The sequence below is a fragment of the Gallus gallus genome, chromosome 20, assembly GCF_016699485.2.
Source record: "Gallus gallus isolate bGalGal1 chromosome 20, bGalGal1.mat.broiler.GRCg7b, whole genome shotgun sequence".
Taxonomy (NCBI): domain Eukaryota; kingdom Metazoa; phylum Chordata; class Aves; order Galliformes; family Phasianidae; genus Gallus; species Gallus gallus.
In genome coordinates this window covers 7,955,678-7,978,870 of record NC_052551.1, presented here as the reverse complement: position 1 = coordinate 7,978,870, position 23,193 = coordinate 7,955,678, and the positions used below count along the sequence as shown (strand labels likewise).

The 23,193-nt window shown below is 44.3% G+C and overlaps 1 protein-coding gene and 1 long non-coding RNA gene across 3 annotated transcripts in view; one reads left to right on the top strand and one right to left on the bottom strand.

Moving 5' to 3' along the window:
* The window catches only part of CDH4 (cadherin 4), a 417,253-nt gene that overhangs the window by 16,933 nt on the left and 377,127 nt on the right, over positions 1-23,193 (bottom strand). For both annotated transcript variants that reach the window (NM_001004391.2, XM_040650680.2), the window contains 3 exons: positions 22,530-22,667; positions 5,565-5,750; positions 778-1,031 (listed from right to left, as the gene is read on the bottom strand). In NM_001004391.2, the coding sequence (NP_001004391.1) occupies positions 778-1,031; positions 5,565-5,750; positions 22,530-22,667 (578 nt within the window). The remainder of the gene's footprint in view (positions 1-777; positions 1,032-5,564; positions 5,751-22,529; positions 22,668-23,193) is intronic.
* Positions 12,557-16,285, top strand: LOC107054870. The gene is made up of 2 exons (XR_001469656.3): positions 12,557-13,908; positions 15,160-16,285. It is a non-coding gene; the product is annotated as an uncharacterized LOC107054870 (long non-coding RNA).

The window sequence follows — 23,193 nt, the reverse complement described above, 5'->3', positions numbered from 1 at the left end:
TCCTTGGCATCAGCCTACCCTGAAGAAAAGGCAGTAAGAGAGATTGTACCTGTGCTGGGAAGCAAAGTGCTCTGGGATTCACAGAATGTGTGACCTGGAAGCCCCAGGGAGAAGTACTTTTGCTGTTCTTTTCTACAGCAAGCCTTACAAACCCTGCACAGGCACTGTGTGACCACATGAAGGGCTCAGCAGAGCCGGTCCTCCCCCCAGAATGGCAGATGTTGTTTCTGAGGATGAGAGCATTCAGCCACAAACAAACTGCTCTCTCCTCTGAAGAACCAGCCTTGCTATGCATGTCAGGGAAACAAAAGCCCTTCAAAGGCCAATATTTCAAAATGAATAGAAGAAAAACCGGCTTGTTAGTTTGGAGGGTCTCTCTCCTTAGCAGCTGCAATACCTGTCTAAAGACAACAAGGACAAGGCAGTGAATAAACAATCATTCTCTAGACCAGACAGCGCTGCGCCAGGTGAAATACTGCTCACTCCTCCTGACATGAAATGTCAGCGCTGACGGAGGTTTATGCAGCCTCTGCTGTGGTCACACAGAGTGCTCGTGCTTTGCCAAAAACACCACGGTCCTTACAGACTGAGAGCAAAAAAGAAACTTCTGTGGGATTTACCAGCTCATGGGGCGTTCTGCAAGCACCCAACGGAGGCTGCAGGAACCCGCCAGGTCTTGCACTGCTACCACATCCGTTAGCTCATGAATTAGACTTCAGCTGCTGCTGAAATTCCCCATGCAGACCCGAGCTCCGATCTTACTGCCTGCTCTCCCACCTTACTGCCTGCTGCATGAAGCGATCGGGATCTACGGCTGAAAAGGTCGTGAGGACCGTCCCCGTGGGCACGCCTTCCTCCAGCCTGATGAGCTTGTGGTTTGTTGGGAAGTACGGCGCTTCGTTGACATCTGTAACTGAAATGGTGACTCCTGCTGTTGACTGGAAGGACATCTGGATTCCGCTGGCCAGGGGGGCTTGGTTGGATACCATCACTGTCAGCATGAATGCTCTGTTCATCTCATAGTCGACTGCCTGAAACAAACAAGCAAGCAAGAATAGAGCCAAGCAGGGAATAAATCCTACCTTCTGGCTGAAAGCTGCAAGATTTAGAAGGCAGATGATATCAAAGTCATTGCCTCAGCTCATTTCCTTCTGAGCACAGTTCTTCTGAAGGGGTAAATCCAGACCAGCTTCAGTCCAGCAAGGATTTGGTCTTCCAGTATTTTGAGGGCCAAATAGTTAAAAAAAACACAAAGTAAAAATTGCAGCCACTAGGGAGGATTTGTCCAGTGTTTGGTTCCAATGCTAAGTAGTTTCCAAACCAGAAGCTGCCGGTGTTAGTTTAGCATTGAAGATTTGCTGTAATGCAACAGGCAGAGCCTGCTCAGAACCGCTCTATTCGCACTCACAGCTGCTGACTGAGTCGCCAGGGCAGCCTGCACAGATCCACGAGCCTGAAGTGCTCTCTCTTTTCCTCTTTAGTAACATCACAAGCAAAGGTTCAGCTCAAGGAACAGCGCCTGGTCAGCTCTGGAGGTTGTCTGTGTGCTTGCACAGATGTTTTATGGGTGGTCATAGATCTCTGTGTACATGCACGTGAAGACACTGTGTCTGAGGAACCAGAAGGAGTGAAGGGCCTTTGCCTGCACAGCTGACCAAACAGCAGCAATATAATAGTTTCCTATCCATCCCACTAATTATTACGAAGGATGTGCCTTCGTAATCATCTGCCAGGGAGTCTTGAGTTATGCAACACCACACCTCAGCTAGTTAAACAATGCTTTGCTGCAACGTACGAATGTAGAAGCATAACCATTCTTGCTCACAGCTCACTGCTGAGTCTCATGGCACACCCTCGCTGGTGTAAAATGCCACGGCTCCATTGACTCTGGTACAGCCATGCAGATTTACATCAGCCAGAGCTGGCTTCTGTGGTCTGTTTAAAACACAGCATTGTCAGGAGAGAAATCAAATCAGAGGAGACTACAACAGAGAAACAAATTTCAGGGGCAAAAGGTAAAAGAGTGGAATCTCTATCCGATTGAAGTGCAAATGCTCCTACTGCTAAATGGTTTCCTGACAGGTAGGGCCAACATTTAATAAATAAAAGGAAGCACAAAGATTCCCAGTACACCCACTAGCTCTGACTCACGGACTTCTGCCGCATTCAAAATAGGTGGATGGTAAAAGTTTCCATTTAAACACAATCTGAGGTCTCAAAACAATTGGGCTAATACATTTCCTCAATTCCTTACACGCACCTATAATTCATGCTCCTCCATTCTGTACTTTTTCACATGCTGCCTATTTGCTAACCTTGTCCTGGACAGGAGCACCCAGTCCCTGCAGAAGCTCCCAGCGCTGGGGGAGGCTCTGAGCAGCACTGGAGGCCGATGCAGGGATGGCTTCCCTGTCTGATGGTGCACTGGACACACACTGACTGCACACAGATTTATTGGTTGTGGGTTTTTTAAAATCTATCTTTTTTCCCCTTAAGATCTGTTGAGCTGCTCACTCACTTGCTGTGTTTCTTTCCTGGGAGCTCCAAAACCAGGGATGCAGAAACGCAGCACAGGGACAGGATTCACCCCCTAACACCCACCCTACAGGCCGTCCCAGAATCACGTTTTTGTCTCCAAAACAGCTGCCTGCAGTTCCTGCACCTTCCCCTCCTTCACCTCCTGCCCAGAGGCAGCAAAGTGAAGCCCAGGGCTTTCCACGTGTCCCCCTTTACTCAAGGTACTTTTAACTAAAGAGAACAAATTTGCCTTATGTTATTGTTGAGGCAAATAATAACTGCAGCTTCAGAAGCATCTCCATTATAAATTCACAGCTCTGATCCATGCAGAGTTTATAATAACATTTCACTCAGCCAGCTGCCACAGGGCAGCCACTGCTGCTCCTGGAGATTGTCTCCAGACTCTGCGATGTCTCAGCTGTGTGAGAAGTTACTCTCTCTCCTTGATCAAGGCTTCCTTTGAAGATTAGGCTCTAGTTATGGAAATGGTTTGGAAAAGCACAAACAGAAAAAGGAAATGTTATGCTTTTGGTGATCGGACCGGAGCGGCAGATGCAGCTTTGCCAGGAGCAGCTGCAGAATGGCCATCGTGAGCTCCATCTGACCTCCAAAGGGCTTCTGGTTTGGATGCTCTACAACATCCCCTTCTCTGCACTGTCTGTGATTGCTATAGCCCAGATGCAAACCCCTTTCTTCGTGGCGGTGGGGAGTTATGTATAGCCAGCCTACAGAATCACATGAAAAATCCAGCCATGTAGGGTCTGTACATAAAAGGTTCATTACTTGAATTAATTTATTACCTGTGTTTTCAACCTTTACCAGGGATCAAACCAGCAAGAGCCTGCTCCTGCACTATGAAGAACAAGTGCTAACTGGCCACCCAGTTTGGTGCTCATACATTCCCCTAACCTTTAAGCATATTCATTTATTAACCAAGAACAAAATATTTCAAAGAAGGTGGAATCCTAAGAGCCCTCCCTTCTTCACCATGAAAATTTAATCACAAGCAATTTCACTTATTCTCCTTGCTGAAAATACTCCAAAAAGCCTCACAGGCTTGATAAGGGTAAGAAACCCTGGGTGCCCAGGAGGATAAGGTAAGGTTATATATGGAAGACATTCAATGCAATTTCAAGCTTTGAGCTCAGCTTGACAAGATAGGATTTTCGTGTGGTTCTTTGCATTGTGATCACTGTGGGTTACACAGCAGTGGAAAGTCAACACCAGCATCTATGGTGTCTTGACAAATCTGCCCCGCTTTTTGATTGCATGTTCTGAATAAAGGATAGTTCATTATGCAAAAATCCTTGCATAGCAGAGATGATCTTGTAAATCCCTGCTCTTCACTCTGACGTGGCTTTAAACTACAGTCATGACACTTCACTAGACTAAGAATAAGAGCTCCTCCCTTGCTTTCAGTCAGAGTGTTGGCATTTGAATTTCAGACCGGCTGTCGATATCAACAGAAGTTAAACAGTTCCACTTTACTTTGTAGAATGTTTTCTGTTTAGGCAGAGAATATGGACATATGCATGTAGGTATACTTCAATGCATAAACGTGTCCATACACATGTGCACCTAGAACTACTACTAGGCTTGAAGAGGTTGAGCAGCATTGCACCGGATAAGGCTGTCAAATGTCATTACAGAGCAATAAAGGGCGACTAATACAAGGGCCCTGCTGAACTATCATCTAGCAGGTAAGATGATGTCTTCCTTAAAGTTGCAGCAAAGTGGCATCTGCAGACACACACACATAGCCCAGGGCCACAGAACAGGACGAGCTCACAAGCTCATGTGCTCCTACCAGCATTAATTCATTACCATTCCTCTGGTGTCATTTTTTTTTGTAATATCCAAAATGTAAGTACTATGAATGACTGCAACTTATTAGCTACAAGGGAGTGGGGCTCTTTTTTTTTCAACACAGAGGTATTCCTTAATCAGCTTGCTCTTTAAACACTGGTGCTCCATCCTAAGTAGTTGATTAAAACTTTCTGTTCGAGTAGGCCAGACTTCTCAGAAGTCTTTGTTCATCCCAGCACATATTATCCATTTCAGATGCAGTGCACAGTGCGTGCAGTGCAAGCTCCCACAGATCACAGCAGCCTATTCATGATGCCTTCATTTCGTGGCAGTCAGTGGGAGCATCCATAGGCATCTTTTCTGGGAACAGATTCAGTGAGTGCTGAATGAATGAACCCGGTAGTTTCTGACTGTGTGTAATTACTGCAGGAGCATTCATTGCCTGGGCTGCTGGTCTCAGGGAGTGGGGAGTGAACTCTCAAGCAATGATAGAGGCATGTTCTCTGGAGGCAAGAAGGGAAACAGGATTTGACACTTGTAAAGACCTGGAGGGTTTGGGCTCTCCTAATGTTGATGGCGAGGTATATAGGAAAGAAGAGGTAGTGAACATTTACAGTCTTATTTTTCAGAGTCATTGGACAAGATCCACTGATGATCTAACACGTGGAGCAGCCTTCACTAAGGATGTGCTTCACACTGTGTGTTTATTGCTTGATTGTAGGAAAAGGAAAATTTCTGCAACCATTTTTTGCTAACCAAGTCAGAGGAAAATCTCTCTTTCCTTCTGCTACCAGGAAATTCATTCCTCCTGAAATCTCTCCTGCACTCCTTGCAGATCAGTTGGCTGATCCCCTGTGGTGAAATGCCATCCCCTATTCACAGGCTCAGAAAGAAGAAGGTGCAGCCTCTGCCTGAGGCACCAGGCAGGGCAGGACTGGGCAGCCCTGACATCAGCCCCACCGCCAGAGCTCAAAAGGATCGGGTCAGGCTCTGATGTGGGCAGCTGCCCTCGGCATGTGAGAGTTTATGAGAGCTTACCGTGGGAGAAACCCAGAGTCATTGGCATAGCTTGAAGTAAAAGTATTCAGGACGCTCACACAGTGAGTGAGGAAACAACAGATTGAAGCACTCATACTCCCAGGTAGAAAAGGTATGAAATAACTGCAGTCTTTGGGCAATCCTTTTGGCCTTAGTGAGCTTAAAGGGTGAGAAATATGGCTTTACTTTGGCTTTCCACTTACCTTGACCACAGTTACCATGCCCTCATTGGTGACGGGGTCCGTCCGGATGGTGAAGTGGCCAGAGGGGTCCCCACTGATGATGCGGTAGATGGCATTCCAGTTGGGAGAGTGAGGCTGGTCCCGGTCCATCACTGTCAAATTTGCAACCACAACCTCCACTCTGTTCTCAGGAACTTCCCCCGAATACTGCAAATAAAAGACAGAAGCAGTCACAGATGGGACTTTCTGTTGGTTCTTATGGCTATGTCCTCTCTCCCTTTAAGCAGCATGCAGACACAGACCTCAGTCCCACGGAGAGGACCACGGGGCTGCTTGCTGTGAGTGGCTTGTCCCATTCTCACTTCTGCTGTTCATATTTCCCCAAGCCCTTTGAAGTCCAGATTCACTTTTTTTGGCCTAAACGAGAGGAAAGTCACTCTCACCCACCCACTGCCCACATATCAGCAAGTGCTGGAAGAAAACCAGGAATGTTCCTGATACTCTCATTCACTGGAGCAATCAGACAGTTAATGTCAACAGCAGGTAAAAATGGCAGATTAAAATGTGCTATTTTTATGATGACTGTGTCCCTTTAAAATAAGGTATTTTGCCTCCCTCAAATTTCAGTGATAGCATTTTATTGCACCTTTAGAGAATTTCTTTTCTTTCTTTCTTGCACTTGATTTGATTTTGCCTCATTATTTAAAGTGTTTCTTGTGATTTTGCCACTGCCCTTCCTGGTGCTTAATGCTCTCATTTAGCACTGGTTTTCATGGAGCACATCCAGTTCAGGCATATCCTGATGCATTAGCTGCATTCTCTCTGCTTTCCAGGCCTTGATTTATCATATGGCTGATCAGGGATCCTGGCCTCTGAAAACTTCCAGTATTTGGAGCTCAGAAGCTGCCAGTAAGACGCATTCCCAAATTTTCAAATGTGCTCATCTCTCAACATTGCCTATTATCAGCACTTGCAAATCAACACTCTGATTGACATATGGCAAATTAAACACTGGAGAAATGATAGGAGCTCTGAGTCTGCCAGTGAAAGCCTGGCCCCAAACTGCAGGAGCAGAGCACTCTGAAAATCTGGCCTTTGGTATGCACAAATGCCAGGTTATGTAAATGATAATAAATCATTCCTTCGTTAGCACAAGAGTCCCTTCTCAGTACTAACCCACACATATCCATCGGCGCCCTTCAGTGTGCTTATGTTTACTGTATATTATTCCACTACTGCCAGCAAAAATATTCAATCTGCCCTACGTTAATGTAGATTTAAATCTGCTCTTTAGTGGTATCTTGAATGGCATTTTGCCCTCTTTTCTGGTACGCACCTGTCCTAAACAAGTTTTCATTAGTGAATGCAGATGGCATCTCTTTCCAGCTATGCTGAGTGGTGGGGAAGAACAGTGGGAAGCTGAGAGAGGACTGTAGTTCCAGCACATGCTATAGATCTTTCCTCTTTATTTCCCACAGTTTCACTCATTCTTTACGCATTCTCTTGCTCAATTTGAAATCTCTGTGGCACACAGCTTAAACAGGGAAAACATCATATGGAAATTTATCAAAAGCCTTTTGAAAAATCCATTAGATTATGTCATATGTACCCTCCTATTACCAATTTTGTCTGAAACCTGCTCAAAAGAACTCAAGGAGATTACTTCAGCAGGATCGTCTCTTACTAAATCCACACTAGTTATCGCCTATTACATTACGTTAATGTTGTATGGCATGTCAGCAATGACAAGCTGATGAGCTCCCACTCCCTTCGAGGAGATGACAGCACTGCTAACATCATGGGATCAGATCTGCTGCAATTTCAAAGGATTTAAGCACGTTGTGCACCTATTGCCAATCTCTGACCTTGGACCACAGTTTTTGCCCACTATCACCAGGCTTACGACATGCAAAACCAAACAGCATTAAGAGAAAGCTATCAACTGCACTTAAGACATCAATGAGGACTGGTCTTGCTGGCTGCTTAACACCTTTAGCAGATCATAATCCAGGTGTTGCCAATGAGTTCGGCTACGTGGGCAAATGGCACACAACCGCCAACAGATTTTAAAGCAGCTTTTCTAAAAGCCATGACAACACCTGCTTTTGGCCTGCAGCAATATAGTTTACAATAAGGCATATTTTTAAAATAGGAGGTATATCAAAAATCTTGAGTACACAAACATATCTCAGTGTAAAGCCTGAAGGAGAATCATAATCCTCCAGAAAGCTTTCTATTAGGGTAAAACTCAAAGTGCTCTGCATATACTGAGCAATTCAGGTGCTGACTCAGTTGTCGACACCTGCTAGGCATATCTAGGAAATGATTTAGTCCTGTGCAGCTCTAAGGGTAGATGTTGTCCATATGTTTATATAAGCACATTTTCCTGATGAGAACAATAACTACGCTAGAATCAAAGGACCCATCTGAAGCCATGCAGGTGAAGAGGCAAATAGTAGGGGGCTGCACCTCAAAGATGAGAACAACTTTTATAAGCTTCGGATCAGCAGCCACTGGGAATCAAAAATGCAGCTCATCTTTCCTCCTTACACTCTCCCACTATCATTAGTGTAAGTAAATGCTGTAACATGCATTGCCCTCAATTGTCTTTACTTTTAATAAAATTAAGTAATGACATTATATGGATTAAGGAACGGAGGCAGCTCAGAGCTACGCACGCTTCTTTAACATCATTCCCTCCCTACTTGGGAGTAATTCCAGATAGTGAACAATGCTATCTTTCACTGTGCTGCTTTACAGCATTCCCTCTGCTGTACATTTTCTTTCATAAGATTACAATTGATTTTCAAATAAGGAGAAGCATATCTGCTCAAACAAGGTAAAACAATGGGCAACACGAGAGCTGCTAGAGTAAACATAAGACTGATAAAACACTGCTTGACCTATACTTGTAGCATTTACTCGTATTCCCCTGTAATTCATTTAGCTTCACTTTCAATTGTTGCATTTGAAGTCCTTAATTTCCAGAGTGCTTTTCTGAGACCATTCAGAAGGACTTCTAAGGCTGATTGTTATACACTCCGCTTCCCTTCTGAGATAAGAATTTGTTCTGAACTTGGTATGTTTTTAAGTTCTTAAATTCTGTACGGTCTTTTTTCCTCCCCTTCTCTCCATAAAAGCACGTGCTGGCAAAAGTCCTTTCCTCATTCCTCTAGAGCTGGCCTGTCTGAAGTCATGTCTTGCTGAAAAGGTAATAATTCATTCTGACTTTCTGGTTCCATCAGATTCTACTAAAATTGTTTAATCCCAGAGTTTGTCTTTTGTCTCATCCAGCGCCTGACAGCATATAAACACGCAGACAAATATCACTCAGGAGGAGTCAAGGATTGATGTGGGGGGACAAATGATGAATCCACACACCGTCTTGACTGTGTGCTATAAATCTGGAGTCCGGGCTGTGAAGCCATGCACAGCAGAGTAAAACCAATTAGCTCATTGCAGCCACTCCTAGGGAGGTGTTCAATTGAAATAGATGAATATGGAGATAATTATTCAGGCTTTCTTCTAAATGGAATTCCTTTTTTCTAGTGTGCTTGCCTTTTCCTAGCTGTTTTCAATGAAAAGCTGTGAAAGCTTTTTATGTGAAAGTGCAGCCAGGGAACCCAACACCCAGAGTTGCATGCCAGGCTGAGTTTGCCTCCATATACTATGCAACATAATCCCATTGCAAGCCAAATGTTTACCTTTTCCACATGCTATTTAACAAAGATGCCTGAATGCACACAAATTAACAAACAACTACAGTCTAGCTGCAGCCATCTATGTGAAATGGAAAAAAAAAAAGCAGAAATCTCCTAATAAATCATTAATTGTGATGTGCCTGCCCAATTGCGGAAAGAAGAAAATGCCATCCTAATTGATTGCTTCTTATTCTATCTTTATAGGCCTGCATTTTTTATTGCGGGGGCTGAGAAAGCCCAGAGGTGTAAAAAACCTCTAGACTGTACTCGGTGTATCTGTCAATGTGATATTTAGATCAATAATCTTCTTTTTTTTCCCCCTTACTCCTACTGCCGGTAATTTAGCTTTTCTTTCTAGAAGCCTAATTGCTGTTTTCCTAAGCCTCACTATCAGTTCTCCGACCTTTAATTTCCACCATTGTTGGCTGTATGGATGACTGTATGAGGTCTGCAGGTTGTTCTACTGCATGGTTGCACCCGGCTATCAGTTTCTATGACAGCAATACACCGAACTCCGGGTTCTTGCTCCACCTTTGCTGCTGTGCATCAGAGACCACGAATGTGCTCGAATCTCTGCGTTGTGAATAAAGCGACCTGATACGCAGCGGTCCACATTCTGCATGCAGATCAGATTTGGAGATGTGAATTTCTTAATCCCATTTCATTAACGAACTACTCCTGCGTGCTCCTGAATGACGATCATCTTCTAAGCCCTGATGTCTGCACGCTGTTTGGAAGCAGCCCACCGTGCCCAGCTCCGCATTACCCAGGCAGCAGCCCCTGCACTGCACATCCCTGTGTTCACTTGGGTCTGCTCCACAACCAATCCGTGCGCACATTGACTGCTTCAGATTCTTATATGCCATGTGGCAAATGCTTCCCCAAACATCACCTATAAAGCCCGACGCACTCCTGCCAGCTCGCAGCTCTGCTCCGCTGCTGTGAGGCCCAGCTGTCACAGAGCTTGTCCTGAAACCAACTGCTTAGGCTTCAGGCATGGCTCGCCATGGGCCATCCAGCTTCATCCAGCCAAGCGCATGCGCTCAGCTCACCAACCTGGGGAGGTTCTGTCTCCACGGTCGGCAGTCTGTGCCACTGAAATGCCCCCCACACCTGCAGAGGAGCTCTCATTGCTGCAAGTAAGGCTATAAGTAATATCCCCTTCTTCCAGAAGCAGCAGACAAAAACCCTCTCATTTCAGCATCTCTGCCTTGAGGAAGGAACGTAGAGGTCTAGCGTTCACCTTGGTTCAAAGACTCTTACAGCACTCACCAGGGGTTTGGAGACACGTAATAGTAAAAGGATATTAAAAACCCAAGAGGTTTACATGTCTGACAAGGAGCACTCATTTTTTTCATTATCAGATGCTACATTCCTGTGCCGGTCTGAAAAGATGCCACAGAAATGATGCCACAAGACACTGCTCTGCTGCAGATACCTTTTCCAGATAAATATGTGTTATGAAATGAAGCTCAAAGTTGGCATAGAAATTCAGGTATTTTATAAAAACGCATTACAACACAAAGGAGCTCTTTACAACGTTCTTATGAAAGGTTTAAAAAGAGATTAAAATTAAGTCCTTGGAATGGCATATAGCCTTGTCAAGGAAAGAAAAATTCTACATTAACCCCATGTAGGAAAGTTGTACTTTATCTCTATTTCAAAGGCTATAAGGAACCACTTTAATCAACCTACTTGACTTTGGGGACTTGCACGTCTCACTGAAACTCATGAAATCTGCCATAGTGTGGTTTCCAGAACACAAAAGCCTTTAATCTGTAACCCAGCACTCTTGTACATTCAAATCCTGATACTATCTCCTTGTTAGGAAGAAAAATAGTGGATTTATCCAAAACGGGATCCTATCTCATCTAAATGATGAAGCCCTTGCATCAGTGACCTTTAACAATTGTTACACTCAACAATAAAAGATTTTATCATCTCAGGAGCCAACGGAAACAGTGTATGTTAAAAGTCCCATCTGATACACAGCCTTTTATTTTCAAGTTTTAGACACGAATACTTTCAACATTTCATTTGCTCTCTTGTCTAACACACCTTTGTTTCTTGCCTGCAGAATGAGCAGCAGGAAAAGGCAGCTCATACCTTTCTGCAGCCTGCTTGATTGTCAGGTGCAATTAGTAACGCTATCTTTTAGAAAAAGGCATAGGTTCTAAAACAGCTGGAGGTGCTGACAAAAGCTTCATTCTTAAAAAAAAAATATCCTTTATATATATATATGCATTTATATAATGGAACATTTTTGCACAGATACATCAGTGCTTTACAGCAGCTGACGGCTCTGTGCTTCCCTTTAGCTGTAGCAATGCAGGTATCCCAGCCCTTGGGTTGGGGCAGATCCTGAGAGCATCACAGATTGCTGTTACTTGACAAACCCATTAGGTCAGCCCAGATCAGTGTTTCAGCCCCACCAGCACGCTGCACTGTAGCCCTGCAATACTCACTGGGCTACAGACAGGGAAGAGCTTGAGGAGTGGATGCTGGTAGTGATCCCTGTGCGTGGTGAGCACCACACAGGGATGAGCTGCACCACCTGCACCTCTGTTCCCCGAGCTCTGCACTGTGTTGGCCTCAGCTGAAGGACCTGCTCAGCCTTCTGCAACTGCAGGCCAACAGGAGCAGCCACAGCTCAGTCCTTGGTGCTCACAGGGAGGCACGTAGGGATGTGCACATCTGAAGAGACATCGTGGTCATTTGTATCTGCATTTTCTGTTTGTGTAAACACTATAAATAACGCACGCCTTTAAAAGCAGGTGGCATTAATTCATCTGTTGGAATGTCAGACCTCATCCTTCTTTCTCTTTCTTCCAAGTCCAAGTAGAAAATAACTGCGGTGTTTCAAACACAACCTTGAAAACGTATTTTTCCCAATTTACACGTAAACCAGGCTGACAAAAATGATGTGACAGCATCTGGCTCCTAAGTGAGCAAAATGGACTTCAAGGGTCTCACTCTGTATTTCTTGGTGAAGCGTGTATAGAAGAGAACGTTTCCATTCAGGCCCCTGTAATAAAGTTTCCCTTAAGGCCCATAGTGAAGGGCCTTAAGCTGATAAATCTGGTTTAGGATTTCCTTTATAACCGCCTGTTGCACGTAAGGAGTTTTTAATTAATTTTTTTTTTCATGTTTTAAGGCATATAAAAGCTGCTCACGTGCTTTGGGGACCCAAAGATGGTTATTTGGGGAAGAGAGAATTTTAAGAGTACAGAAACTGATTTTTTACGCAGGCCGTAATCCTAGCACTGAGATTTGACCCCAGTTTCCTCTGTAGCCCCTGTTTGCATGCTGACTTCTGCCCAAAACTCCTCTGCTCTGCAATTGAAATCTCTGCTGTTTCCAGACGAGTCTCGGAATCTGAGGGATTTCCTTACTTTTTAATGACTACCATTGAACTCCGCTATCAGGTGCTGGAAAACCCACAAGGTCCGGTCAGAAAACAAGCAAGCAGAGGAAACCTGTGCTCCCAAGCTTGGGATCTGGTGGAGTCACTGCAACCTGGCAGGAGCAACAGAAATATGCATATCCGTCTGCTTAGAGCAATTCAGAGCACGGAATGATGACTAAATTAAGTGCTGTGTGATTCATCGGACTCGCCGTGAGGAAGAGAGGGGAGCTGGATTTTGTTCAGCACGGAAAAGACAAAGCGTGTGTAGCAGAGAAAGGGAATGTGGTGAGAGATGGGAGGATATCAGGCTGTAGAAAAGAGGGAGCCTGCATGCACTTGTACACCTAGGAAGGAAAACATTATTTCTTCCCTGTTATTTTACTGGCAATTAAAGCAAGTTCCTGCAGAAAGCTGAAGAGTTTGAACAACTCTCTGATGCACAAAAATCACGTGGAAGCTCTCAAACTTCCTCCCTGTTGTTAATTCTGTCTGCAGTCTGTGCTCTGACCCTTCCCGCTGCAGCTGGGAGGTGTTAAGGCATCCCGGGCACTTAGAAATGTCTGATAAGAGAAAACTCACAGCACCGCCAAATCCTTTGCTAAATCTCTCTCTCTCTCCCTTTTTTTCCCCCAGTATGTCACTAAAGATTTCAGAACCAAAATGTGCTTAATGAAATTCCAGATATATATCCTCTTAAAATGACAACGCCTGGAAGCAACTGTTTTTAAGGCAACAGAATATTGATGAATTAAAAACCTGCCGACCCGGAGGAGCTGACCAACTTCAGAAGGGGATTTATCTCAGTTCCTTGCAATAACGGAGTCACAAAACGTATTTCAGTTTCTCAGGCTTGCATCAGCTCCTGAGACACCGTGTACTTTTAAGGTAATGACATAATCCACTGCAAAGGGGTACTTGCTGGGACACCTGGCAGAGGTGAGATGTGCCTGCAGGGCTGTGCCAGGGAGGGCACTGAGCTGTGCGCCCCAATACCAGCCCTGTGCTGGGAGCAGAACTGGGGCACTGGGTTTGCATCCAAAAGCAGGAGGAGATCTGGCTGTGCTACAACTCGTTGCGTGCACACAACTCGCTTGTGCTACAGAAGGCACAGTCTGGGGATGAGAGCTAGAGGAGGATCAAACCTTCCAATACAGTATCATGCACTGCCATGGTGCTGATGATGGGTACACACATGTGCCACTCATCCCATACGGACAGCAACGCTATGGACAGGAGAGCGCAGTGCCGCACACTGCAGGTGAGCAGAGGTTGCTTTATGAGATACGTGCTGTGATTGCTGGATTTTGCCCACTGCTCTGCTAGGGCAGTGCATGGTGCTGGGGGAGCAGCCCCCAGGTGCTGCAGGAGCCCTAATTGGCTGCGATTGCGCTCTCATACAGAGAGCAGAGGTGGCATTATTCTTGATTTTACAGCACGCAGTACGTGTCCAATTTGAGAGAGACCAATAGAGCATTTTTTTTTTTAATATTCTTTTTTTTTTGTGCGTGTGACAGAAAATTGAAATCTGCAATGAAACCATCGCTCCCATTTTTTAACTCACTGGTCTTTGGCAATTTAAACTCCAAGGTCTGAAAAATTCATTACTACTAACTTCCATCAAGGGTGTTCCTGAAACCAAAATTACTTAATCAACTCAATTTAGCTTCTTGTGTAGACCTAATTCAGAAAAACTTTATCTTCTTGAATTGTTATTGCAATTAATTTCCCCCCCTTCTTTTTCTACAGCAGACGACATTTCAGTAATTAGATATTTTATAAAAATGAGTTATTCATTCAGGGTAGCTTCACTTTTATATTTGATTAATCATATTACCACCGAGGCCTGGAGTTTGTCTCGAAGGAAAGTTTAATGACCTCATTTTAATCCTTCTTTTAACCACCAGGCAGGTATCAATGAAGAGAAATAAAATTATCTTCTTTTTTTTCTTTCCTTTTTCTTTTTTTTTCCCCCCAATCTTAAGATTACATTTGATGGCTTTTTTTTTTTCCTTACTGTGTGACTGACCCATTTACAAGGAAGACTCTATCTGATTCCAATTAGATTTAGGACAGAAGCAGGCTAAACAGAGCCTTGAACTACGCCTTAAGAACTAATGCTCAGTGTAATGGAGAGGAACTGGAACTGTTTCTCCAAATGGCAGTTGGTTTAAAGTACAGTAGATGATTAATTTGGTGATAATTTGAAAATGAATGTACTGAAAGGATATAAACAAAACAAAAGCCACTGTAAGTTGAGGTTTTGATTAATGGAGTCTATTAGCAAGAGAATTCTATCATGGAAACCACATTCCTTTAATAAATGCATATGTACACATACAGTGTAATGAAGTAATTCACATAACCACAGTTTATCTGGGAGCGGGGATTTGGGTTTTATTGATGACTGTATTATATCAGTATCTATCTACACTTCATCTCCACCTACATGTGTATTTATTTTTGTGTATCTGCACATACACATCTTTGTATCTCTCTCTCCATCCCGTAGAATACTCTAAGCAGTCCTGAAGGTATTTCATCACTCCTGCCCTATACTACACTGATGGAACCATAGAAGAGGCTGATGCTCTTGGCAAGAAGACATGGTGAATCACTGTTTCATTTTACTCATTTTAGATGAAAGAGGTAATAATAAAGAGCAGAAGTTGAGTAACTACAAGGGAGTACCACGCATGGCTTGTTTCCCACAGGAGGACATTCGAAGGGCCCCCGGGCACCTCCAGATGCTGTACCATGAAGAACACAGGCACCACCAACCCCTGCCCTCAGCTCCTGACACCCCTGGACCCGTTATGGGCTCTCATCCCTAGCAGTCCCAGCTTGCACGTGTGCAGAAATCTGAGCACGGATGAGGGACTGAAGTCCCACCAGAACAGACCACCCACTTTCCTCAAAAGAATATGCACCAAGCTGTAAAATTTGTACCCAGGAGGGAGGCTCCCACTCAACCCATTTCCCAGGCACTGATGGACAGGTTTGCACTTCCACGGGGACCCCCATCCCAAGGGCACTGCATTTCAGAGGGCAGCTCATGACAGAAATGATCTCCATCACACTGTAATCACCTCCCCAGCCAAAGCCAACCTGCATGTCCACAGCAGCAAAGTCTCCTGACATTAGTATAGTGAGCCGTAGGCAAGGCTGAGATGAGATGGGAAGAAAGAACAAGCCCTCGTTTTCTACTGTTACCTCTTGTCCCTACATCCGTATTCTGATTCATTGTTTATGACAATAAACAGTGGCTTTCATCAGGACTTGCAATGTAATGGGATGCAGAAAGGCCATTTCAAAGTATAAACACTGAATTTTTATTTGGGAAAATTGAACTCATTTGTAGTTTTTAGACTTCACCGACTACACATTTAATTGAAATGCACACAGAATTAGGTAGATGCTCATGTACCCAAATGCTGCTGGGCATATTGGATTCACTTGAATACAATAACTTATTTCAGTTAGAAGATGACAGTTCTGTAACAGCCTGAGCTTTACTGTGTAGTTCAGCTGAGCTTCATTTTGATTGGAAAATAGCAAGCAAATGCAGTCACTGGGGATTTTCCATGAAAGTACAATTGATTTTTAACAATAAATCCTGTCTGCAGGACTGCACTGAACTCCTGGGTTTGTTTTTAGCTGTAAAACAACATGGTCCTGTTAAATTCTCTCACCACACTATTAGGTCTTTCCCCTTGCCAGCTCTGACCTGTGCTGTTCACCTTGATTTCTGGCTCCTGACACAATTGCCTCTAAATTATGCCACGGGCATTTTGATGACTTTAAAGTACTGTGGCATGCAGGCTCATCTACATTCAAACATCTCTGCAGACTTTCTGAATGGCACAGGTGTAAAGTTGGGCACTGTATGAGCTGAAAGGGCAAAGGCACTGAGTCCTTGTGTGGGGACATGGGGTGTGTGCTGCTCGGGGTTGAAGTCCAGTTCTCTTCCAGGTCTGGACACATGCCCAGGCCATGGGAAGCAGCTAGCAACCCATGCCTGCTGGCTTTCCCAGCATCAGCTGTAAGGAGTCTGTTTAGGACAATCCTGCATAAGTATCCGATCCATTCTTCTGTCTGTGGGACAGTGCAGAAATCCCTTTCCTGCTGGATTTTCTCCCTTCAGTGCATAAGATTAATTAGCAAAAGACCAGCATGTACATAGAAGTGATTTCTCATACTGCTCATGTCCTGAACACTTCCTGGTGCATCCGGCTATAAATGTGCTTAGGAAACCCCAAACCACTTGCAGACTTACTTGGCTTCCTGTTTTGCTTTCCTGTGGCCATTAAACATAATTTCTCCAAATTAGGCCTATTTACATTTTTGCATCATAGTCATTTGAAAATCAGTATTTTTCAGCTGCAATGAAAAGCTGAGGGTTTTCTCTGGCACTTGCTATTTCTGAAATCCCTGCCAAAGGCAGAGCTCAGTGCAGGGAGCTGGACCCCAGGGAAAGCATTTGTGCAACTCTTTGTCACTTGCAAACAAATCACCACTATTTCACAGCTCGGGTCAGCAATGTCTGCTGGACACTGGACAGTGTTGCTCTTTCACTGGTCGATGCATGGCTGTATTTTGACTTCAGCATTAACGTGAGCACAAATGCACACACAAGAAAGGATAGAATTTTGGCTTGCACTTGTTTGCTCTTCTGGAATTTTAGAAAGTTTGCAGAGCAGGGGGACTCCTGTTCAAGACATCTGGATGACAACACACAGCTCTGGTCAAAAGAAAGACATCTGAGCAGAGCCTGGCACACAGCAGTCACTGAGATAACCACTGAAATGGAAAGCTGTAGTGCAAAAAGGGGCCGGAGGTTTAGCTTCACAAAATGGCGTATCAGGGTGGAGATGAGAGAAAATGGAGTGGAAACATCAAGATGGGAGAAGGAAGAACTATTTATGGTGAAGCACACCTGCAACACACTGAGAACCTGCTTCAAATTTCAAATCACTTTCCAGAGTGGGTTCATTAGCATTTTCCACAGGGCTCCAAGGAGCCAAAACACCTGCAGAGACAAAGGTCAGCAATTCTTGACAGTGCAGTGCCAAAACCAGAACTCCTTTAGCCTGGGACTCTGCCTGTGTCAATTTGCCCATGGTGCACCAAGCTCATTGCTGACCGACCCCATCCTGGGTGAGCCAGGCTCCGAGATCTGTGCCAGTAATTAAACAGCCCAGTTAAGAACTATCAAGGACTGCTGCTCCCGATGCACTCACAAGTGCTTGTTCCTCCACTGATTAGCCAAATCCACTTTGCAAACAGATTAACCTCATCCAGCAACACATCCCCTTCTGCTAGCAGACAAGCATCATCGGCTCTTCTGCTTTCACAGCCAGCTCTGGCCCTTCCCAGCCCACAGGGCTCAGCACCGCTCGACACTCTGCTCCTAAACCTTCAGAGCTGTTCCCAACAGGAGATGAGCCCGAGGTGGAGGGGAAGCAGAGGCAGTTCTGGAGCCGACGCTTTAAAATATGCTCCACTGGGTTCAGCCTCGGAAGAGGAGATTCTCAAAGCTGTGCCAAAGGGCAAATTTTAAAGTAGCTTTAAATAAGACCTCCTAAGGCTCAGGAGCTTAAAGAACTTGAATAGCCCAGTTTCTTTTTTTCCCTTTTTTTTTCTTTCTTTTTTTTTTTTTTTTAAAGGAGAGGTTGATTGCCAGCCAGGTTTTCCCCAAAATCCACAAGCTCAACTAATTACAAGCACTTCAGCCCTGTGAAATAATATTTCCCTTACACGGGCCACTATAAAAACAAGTTCTGCACAGTAGGCAAATTTAAAATAACTTTTAATTAACATTTAAGACACAGAAGTCTGATCATGCAAATTCATCTGCGTCTCCTCTCTGTGCCTGATTGTTCCTGATTGAATACGATAAAAATAGACTTTGTAAGAGTCAAGTGTAGGCATGGGTTTCTTTTACTTCTCCTCCCCTCTGATTATGCATTTCCTTAGATGAAGTGGAAACCCTCGGATGGAGATTATTGGTGCAGCGGGTCAGGCTGGAAAGGGCATCCAGCTTGACAGGAGCATTAAAGGCATTCCTTCCATGAGCCAAAAAATGCCTCCATCTTGCGTAAAATTTCACCTGAGAGTATCCAGCACTGTTCTGTCTCAGCTGACACTTAATCTTTGGAACACCAACACTAATTTCAGTGTGCCTCCTCTGTATCTGAGGTGAACATCTGCCCAGGGGCTCCGTCACAGATCTGTACTAATGTGGAAAAAATGCAACTTGCCTGCACGCAGGAGATAAATATTCGAAGAGTGGCAGAGGAATTTCCACACCATTACGAAGCGTCAGAGAACACAACCCTGCTACGAGCAGCAGGACACTGCATAATGGATGGCACACTGATACAGCTAGTAGCAGGTATCTTGTAGCAGTTGGAGCGAGTTCCCCAGAGAAACTTCCCACAAGGTCTTGATGCAATGCAAAGTCCAGCTAAAATTTCACCAAAATGACCACGTCATGCCAGCTGATGATTAGGCAGGTGCAAACCCACCAAGAATGCCACAGGAATGAATTAGCACAGCTAATCTCTCCAAATGGAAAGCTTGGGCATGGCGGATGAAACTTTTCCAAGGCATTCCACAGCCCACAGCAGCAGGCTGGTCAGGCACGTCGCAGAGAACTCCTACTGCTGCTCTGTGGCAGAGGGAAGAACTGAATCCCTCCATTTATTTTTGCAAACAGCAATGTCACATGAAGAGCACAACACAAAGAGCCGGCTGCTGAAGTCCCTTAACTACTCAGAAGAGCGTTCCCTGGGTCACAGACCTGCACTAAATCATTAAAATTGACCAAAATAGCTGTCTGTGATGTTTACAGCATCATAGGATACTCCGCTCTTCTAGCACAGATCTGGTTCCCACTGAGGCAGTATCTCATGAGATATTTCCCCCCGTTAGCTGCTCTCTGATGCTTCTCAGCATGGCCAAACAGCATTGCAGATTGAGGATGCATTCACCCTCATAAAAACCAGAGCTGGAAAGGACTCAGGGAGGTCACCTCATCCTTGCTGTGCCCCAGCACGTCACAGTTTGATGCTGGTAGTCCTAGGCATGCTGGCCAGAGCTGGCTGTGACACTGCTGATGGGGCTGCTGGGCTCAGCGTTAGCAGCACATTTCAATTCAGAAATATCTCCCTCAGGGATTCTGATTTTTTTTTTCCTCCACTTTCTAACATCAAAATCCTTCATATGAGAATACAGAGAATCTTCTTCTCCTGTTATTGTGTGGGATCTTCTCCTGGACTTTCAGCTGATGTAGTAAAGGATGTGAAAAATGCATTAATGCACTTTCACATAAGCAAACACTCGTTTTGGAGTTTTAACCAGGTATCTTCAATTTGTACATTTAAGCATCTTCTGTGTGATCCTACAGCTCCTTTTTCACTTCTCCTCCAGCACTGCACTGTGACCACAGCCCACCTGGCTTTCAGATCACCTAAACCAAATCACCTGGGCAACCCATGCCCTCCTTGTGTCTGGACTTCCACCTCAGCCCCAACCCACTCTATGCCCAAGTACTGCCATGATCCCAATTTCCTGACCATCACAGGGGCTGCGTTTTCCTCTCTTGTCCCATTATTAAGTTTTACACAGCAGTACTAAGTCCTGCTGCTGAATACATGAGCTGTGACACCAGCACGCTGCAAAGTCCTCCCAAGCAATGTTCTTATCCAGAAATGATTAAGTTCAACCCCCCTGGTTGGATAACAGGTAATTTAGGAGCACTATAGGGTTGGCCCTCCTGTGCTTCAGGGCTGAACACAGTCACCCCAGTTCCTTTCAGCTGGCAGCTCCGAAGAGCAAACAGCTATTTCAGCTATTAGGTCATTTCAATACAGGAGTACTTTAAATAAAAATATACCATCTCTCTCCAAACAGTCTCCAGTCTTAAAGCAGACCATGGGCTTTCTTACCCTCCGAGAGCCGTAGATTTCCTGGAAAGAGATTTCTGCCTTTTTTTTTTTTTTTAGATATGTTAAAAAGCAGATCAGACTATGTGAAGACAGTAAGGAGGTTCAGCTTCATTTTAAGATGACTGATTAGTTCAGATATGGACCACAGCCTGATGGGGTGAAGCTCTGCAGAAGGCACTATGAGAGACTTCTCCTATCTTTCTTCTGAGGCCAAGGACCAGGCAACTTGGGTCATCTGGAACAACTTGTGCTTAAATGATGTGGCCACTAGATGTCATTCCTTTTTCACTGAAATGAAGGTTAAAGAGCTATTCACCTGGTAGAATGACCTCCCTGCCAAATATTAGAAAGCTGGGGCACAGGTATGGTTGTATTGGAAGTCCCACTGCCCGGGAGTTGTCATACTCTGTAAGTCAGCCCCTAAAAGCCTTCCCAGGGAAAACAATCCCATGCTGGCAGGAGAAAGGAACACGTGGCTCAAGCTTTGCAGCACATTTTTTTGTGGCTCCCCACAACCATATGTATCATACATAAGGAGATATTTAATGACAGCTTTACACTACAGAGCTCAGTGTGTTCACTATGACGGATAGGAAGCACTTGTGTTGTTGTAAATCCCAAGCTCTACCGGCTGGAACAGCAACACAGGCTGCAGGCTGGTGGCCCACTTCTGACTCAGGAGAAATCTCGTGCTGCCCTTCTGAGAATTCACAACACAGTCACTTTCAGTGCCTGAGAGATGAGCACGCTGTGCCCAAGAGCTCAGGATACAGAATCACAGAATTGTAGGGGCTGGAAGGGACCGCTGGGGTCCCTGTGGTGAGATGAGGGCAGGATCCCACCGCCAGCACGGCCCACGGCAGCACTGATGGGGCTTCACACGACTCCCTGGGATTCACAGTCTGTAAGGGTGTAACCGAGGAGGAACTCCAGCACTACATGAATAAATATTTGCATATCTTGTAAGGCGGAATGAAAATTCAGAATAATATAAATAATAAACACATTCCTGAAAGAACATTCAGTGACATGAGCACAATGCAGTTTTGACTTCCTGTATTCTCCGTGATCTGGTATCAGTTCTAGACAAATCATTTGCTCCTCCTGGTTTACGATGATATGAATATAGACAGCAGCTACACAGTGTTTTCTTATTTATTACCATGTAGATCTCTATACTCCTTAGCGGTTATTATGCTTGTTTTGGATGCTGCACCTCTATGGATTACTAAGGCTGGAAAGAACAAGAACACATTATGTCTCCCTCTGCCTTTTCAATTTTATCTTAATCGGCTCAAATTTGTCATTTGCAATCTCTTTATTTTTCCTCTTTCTCCCGAGTAATAAAGACTTGGAGCACATGAGAACGGAACAGAGAAATACTGTACTAATAGAAGTAACATCTTAAATTGATTAAAAGCAGATGTAGTGAAGAATGTCTACACACTTACTGCCAGCGCACACAAATACATCTGTTAAAGCTATCAGTGTAACACAAATTTCCTGGATAACTGTTACCATTTAGAGTATTTACTACTTCTTTGACACTGTATCCAGGCTACTAAACCCAAAATATCTCTTACAGCTCCGGATTTCACTCATAAGTAATAATAACTCCAAGATGTCTACAGCCAATTGCTGTGAAACAACTGTATCCTCTTTGGGGCAATCAGACATCCTCTGTTTGCCACATTATTTCAGCTCCTTTAGTACCTCACTGAAACTGGTCACCAAATAAGTTTTGCTACCTCACAGATCATTTGTTATTTTCCATTTTCCCATCTTTTGCCTTCCCAGTCCCCCTTTAAAAATCTTTGTTCTACAGATTGATCAAGTTTGTCCTATCTGCCAAACCAGCACAGAGAGCCGACCGGCACAAAGATCCCCACATCACAACCACGCTGTGTCTGAGTGCTGCTGTGCTGCTACTTACAGTGCTGGTCGTGAATTCAGGGGGGTTGTCATTCACATCTGTCACCGTAATGATCGCAGTCGCTGTGTTTGAGAGACCATAGTTAAGATTGCCTTCCATATCTGTGGCTTGAACGATGACCATATACTGCTGAACTTTCTGGAGAGGAAAAGAAACAAAAAACAACAGAAGAGAATGAAAAAAGGTATCCTGCAAAATGCCTTGGTTTATTTTCCATATATAAGTTCATTCTTAAGGCTGACTACAAAGTTAGTTGGACTTAAAATGCTTGTAAGAAAACATAGATTTTTCCGTTGCATTTTTGAAGTGATTTCAGCATGGATTGGTGGTTATCTCCTGTTTTATAGGAAAATAAAAGATCTTATAGACAGAAATCCTTGGCTGAGACAGACATTTTTGTTAATTTCTAAACATTTTCAGCAACATTAGTTTGTGTCTTCTGAAAACCAGGAAAAACTTGGCTGATTTTTTTTTTTTTCTCATTGAAAACATCACCAAACACATTAATAATCCCCAAACTGACAGCAACATTGCCTCGTGGCACTCCAGCTGGTTCTGCTCACACAGTTCAATGCCTTTTGACACTTAAAATATCTTCCTTGTTCCAATTTGTAACAAAATCTTTGTTAAAAATTCTCCATTACTTTGGAGAATGAAAAAACCT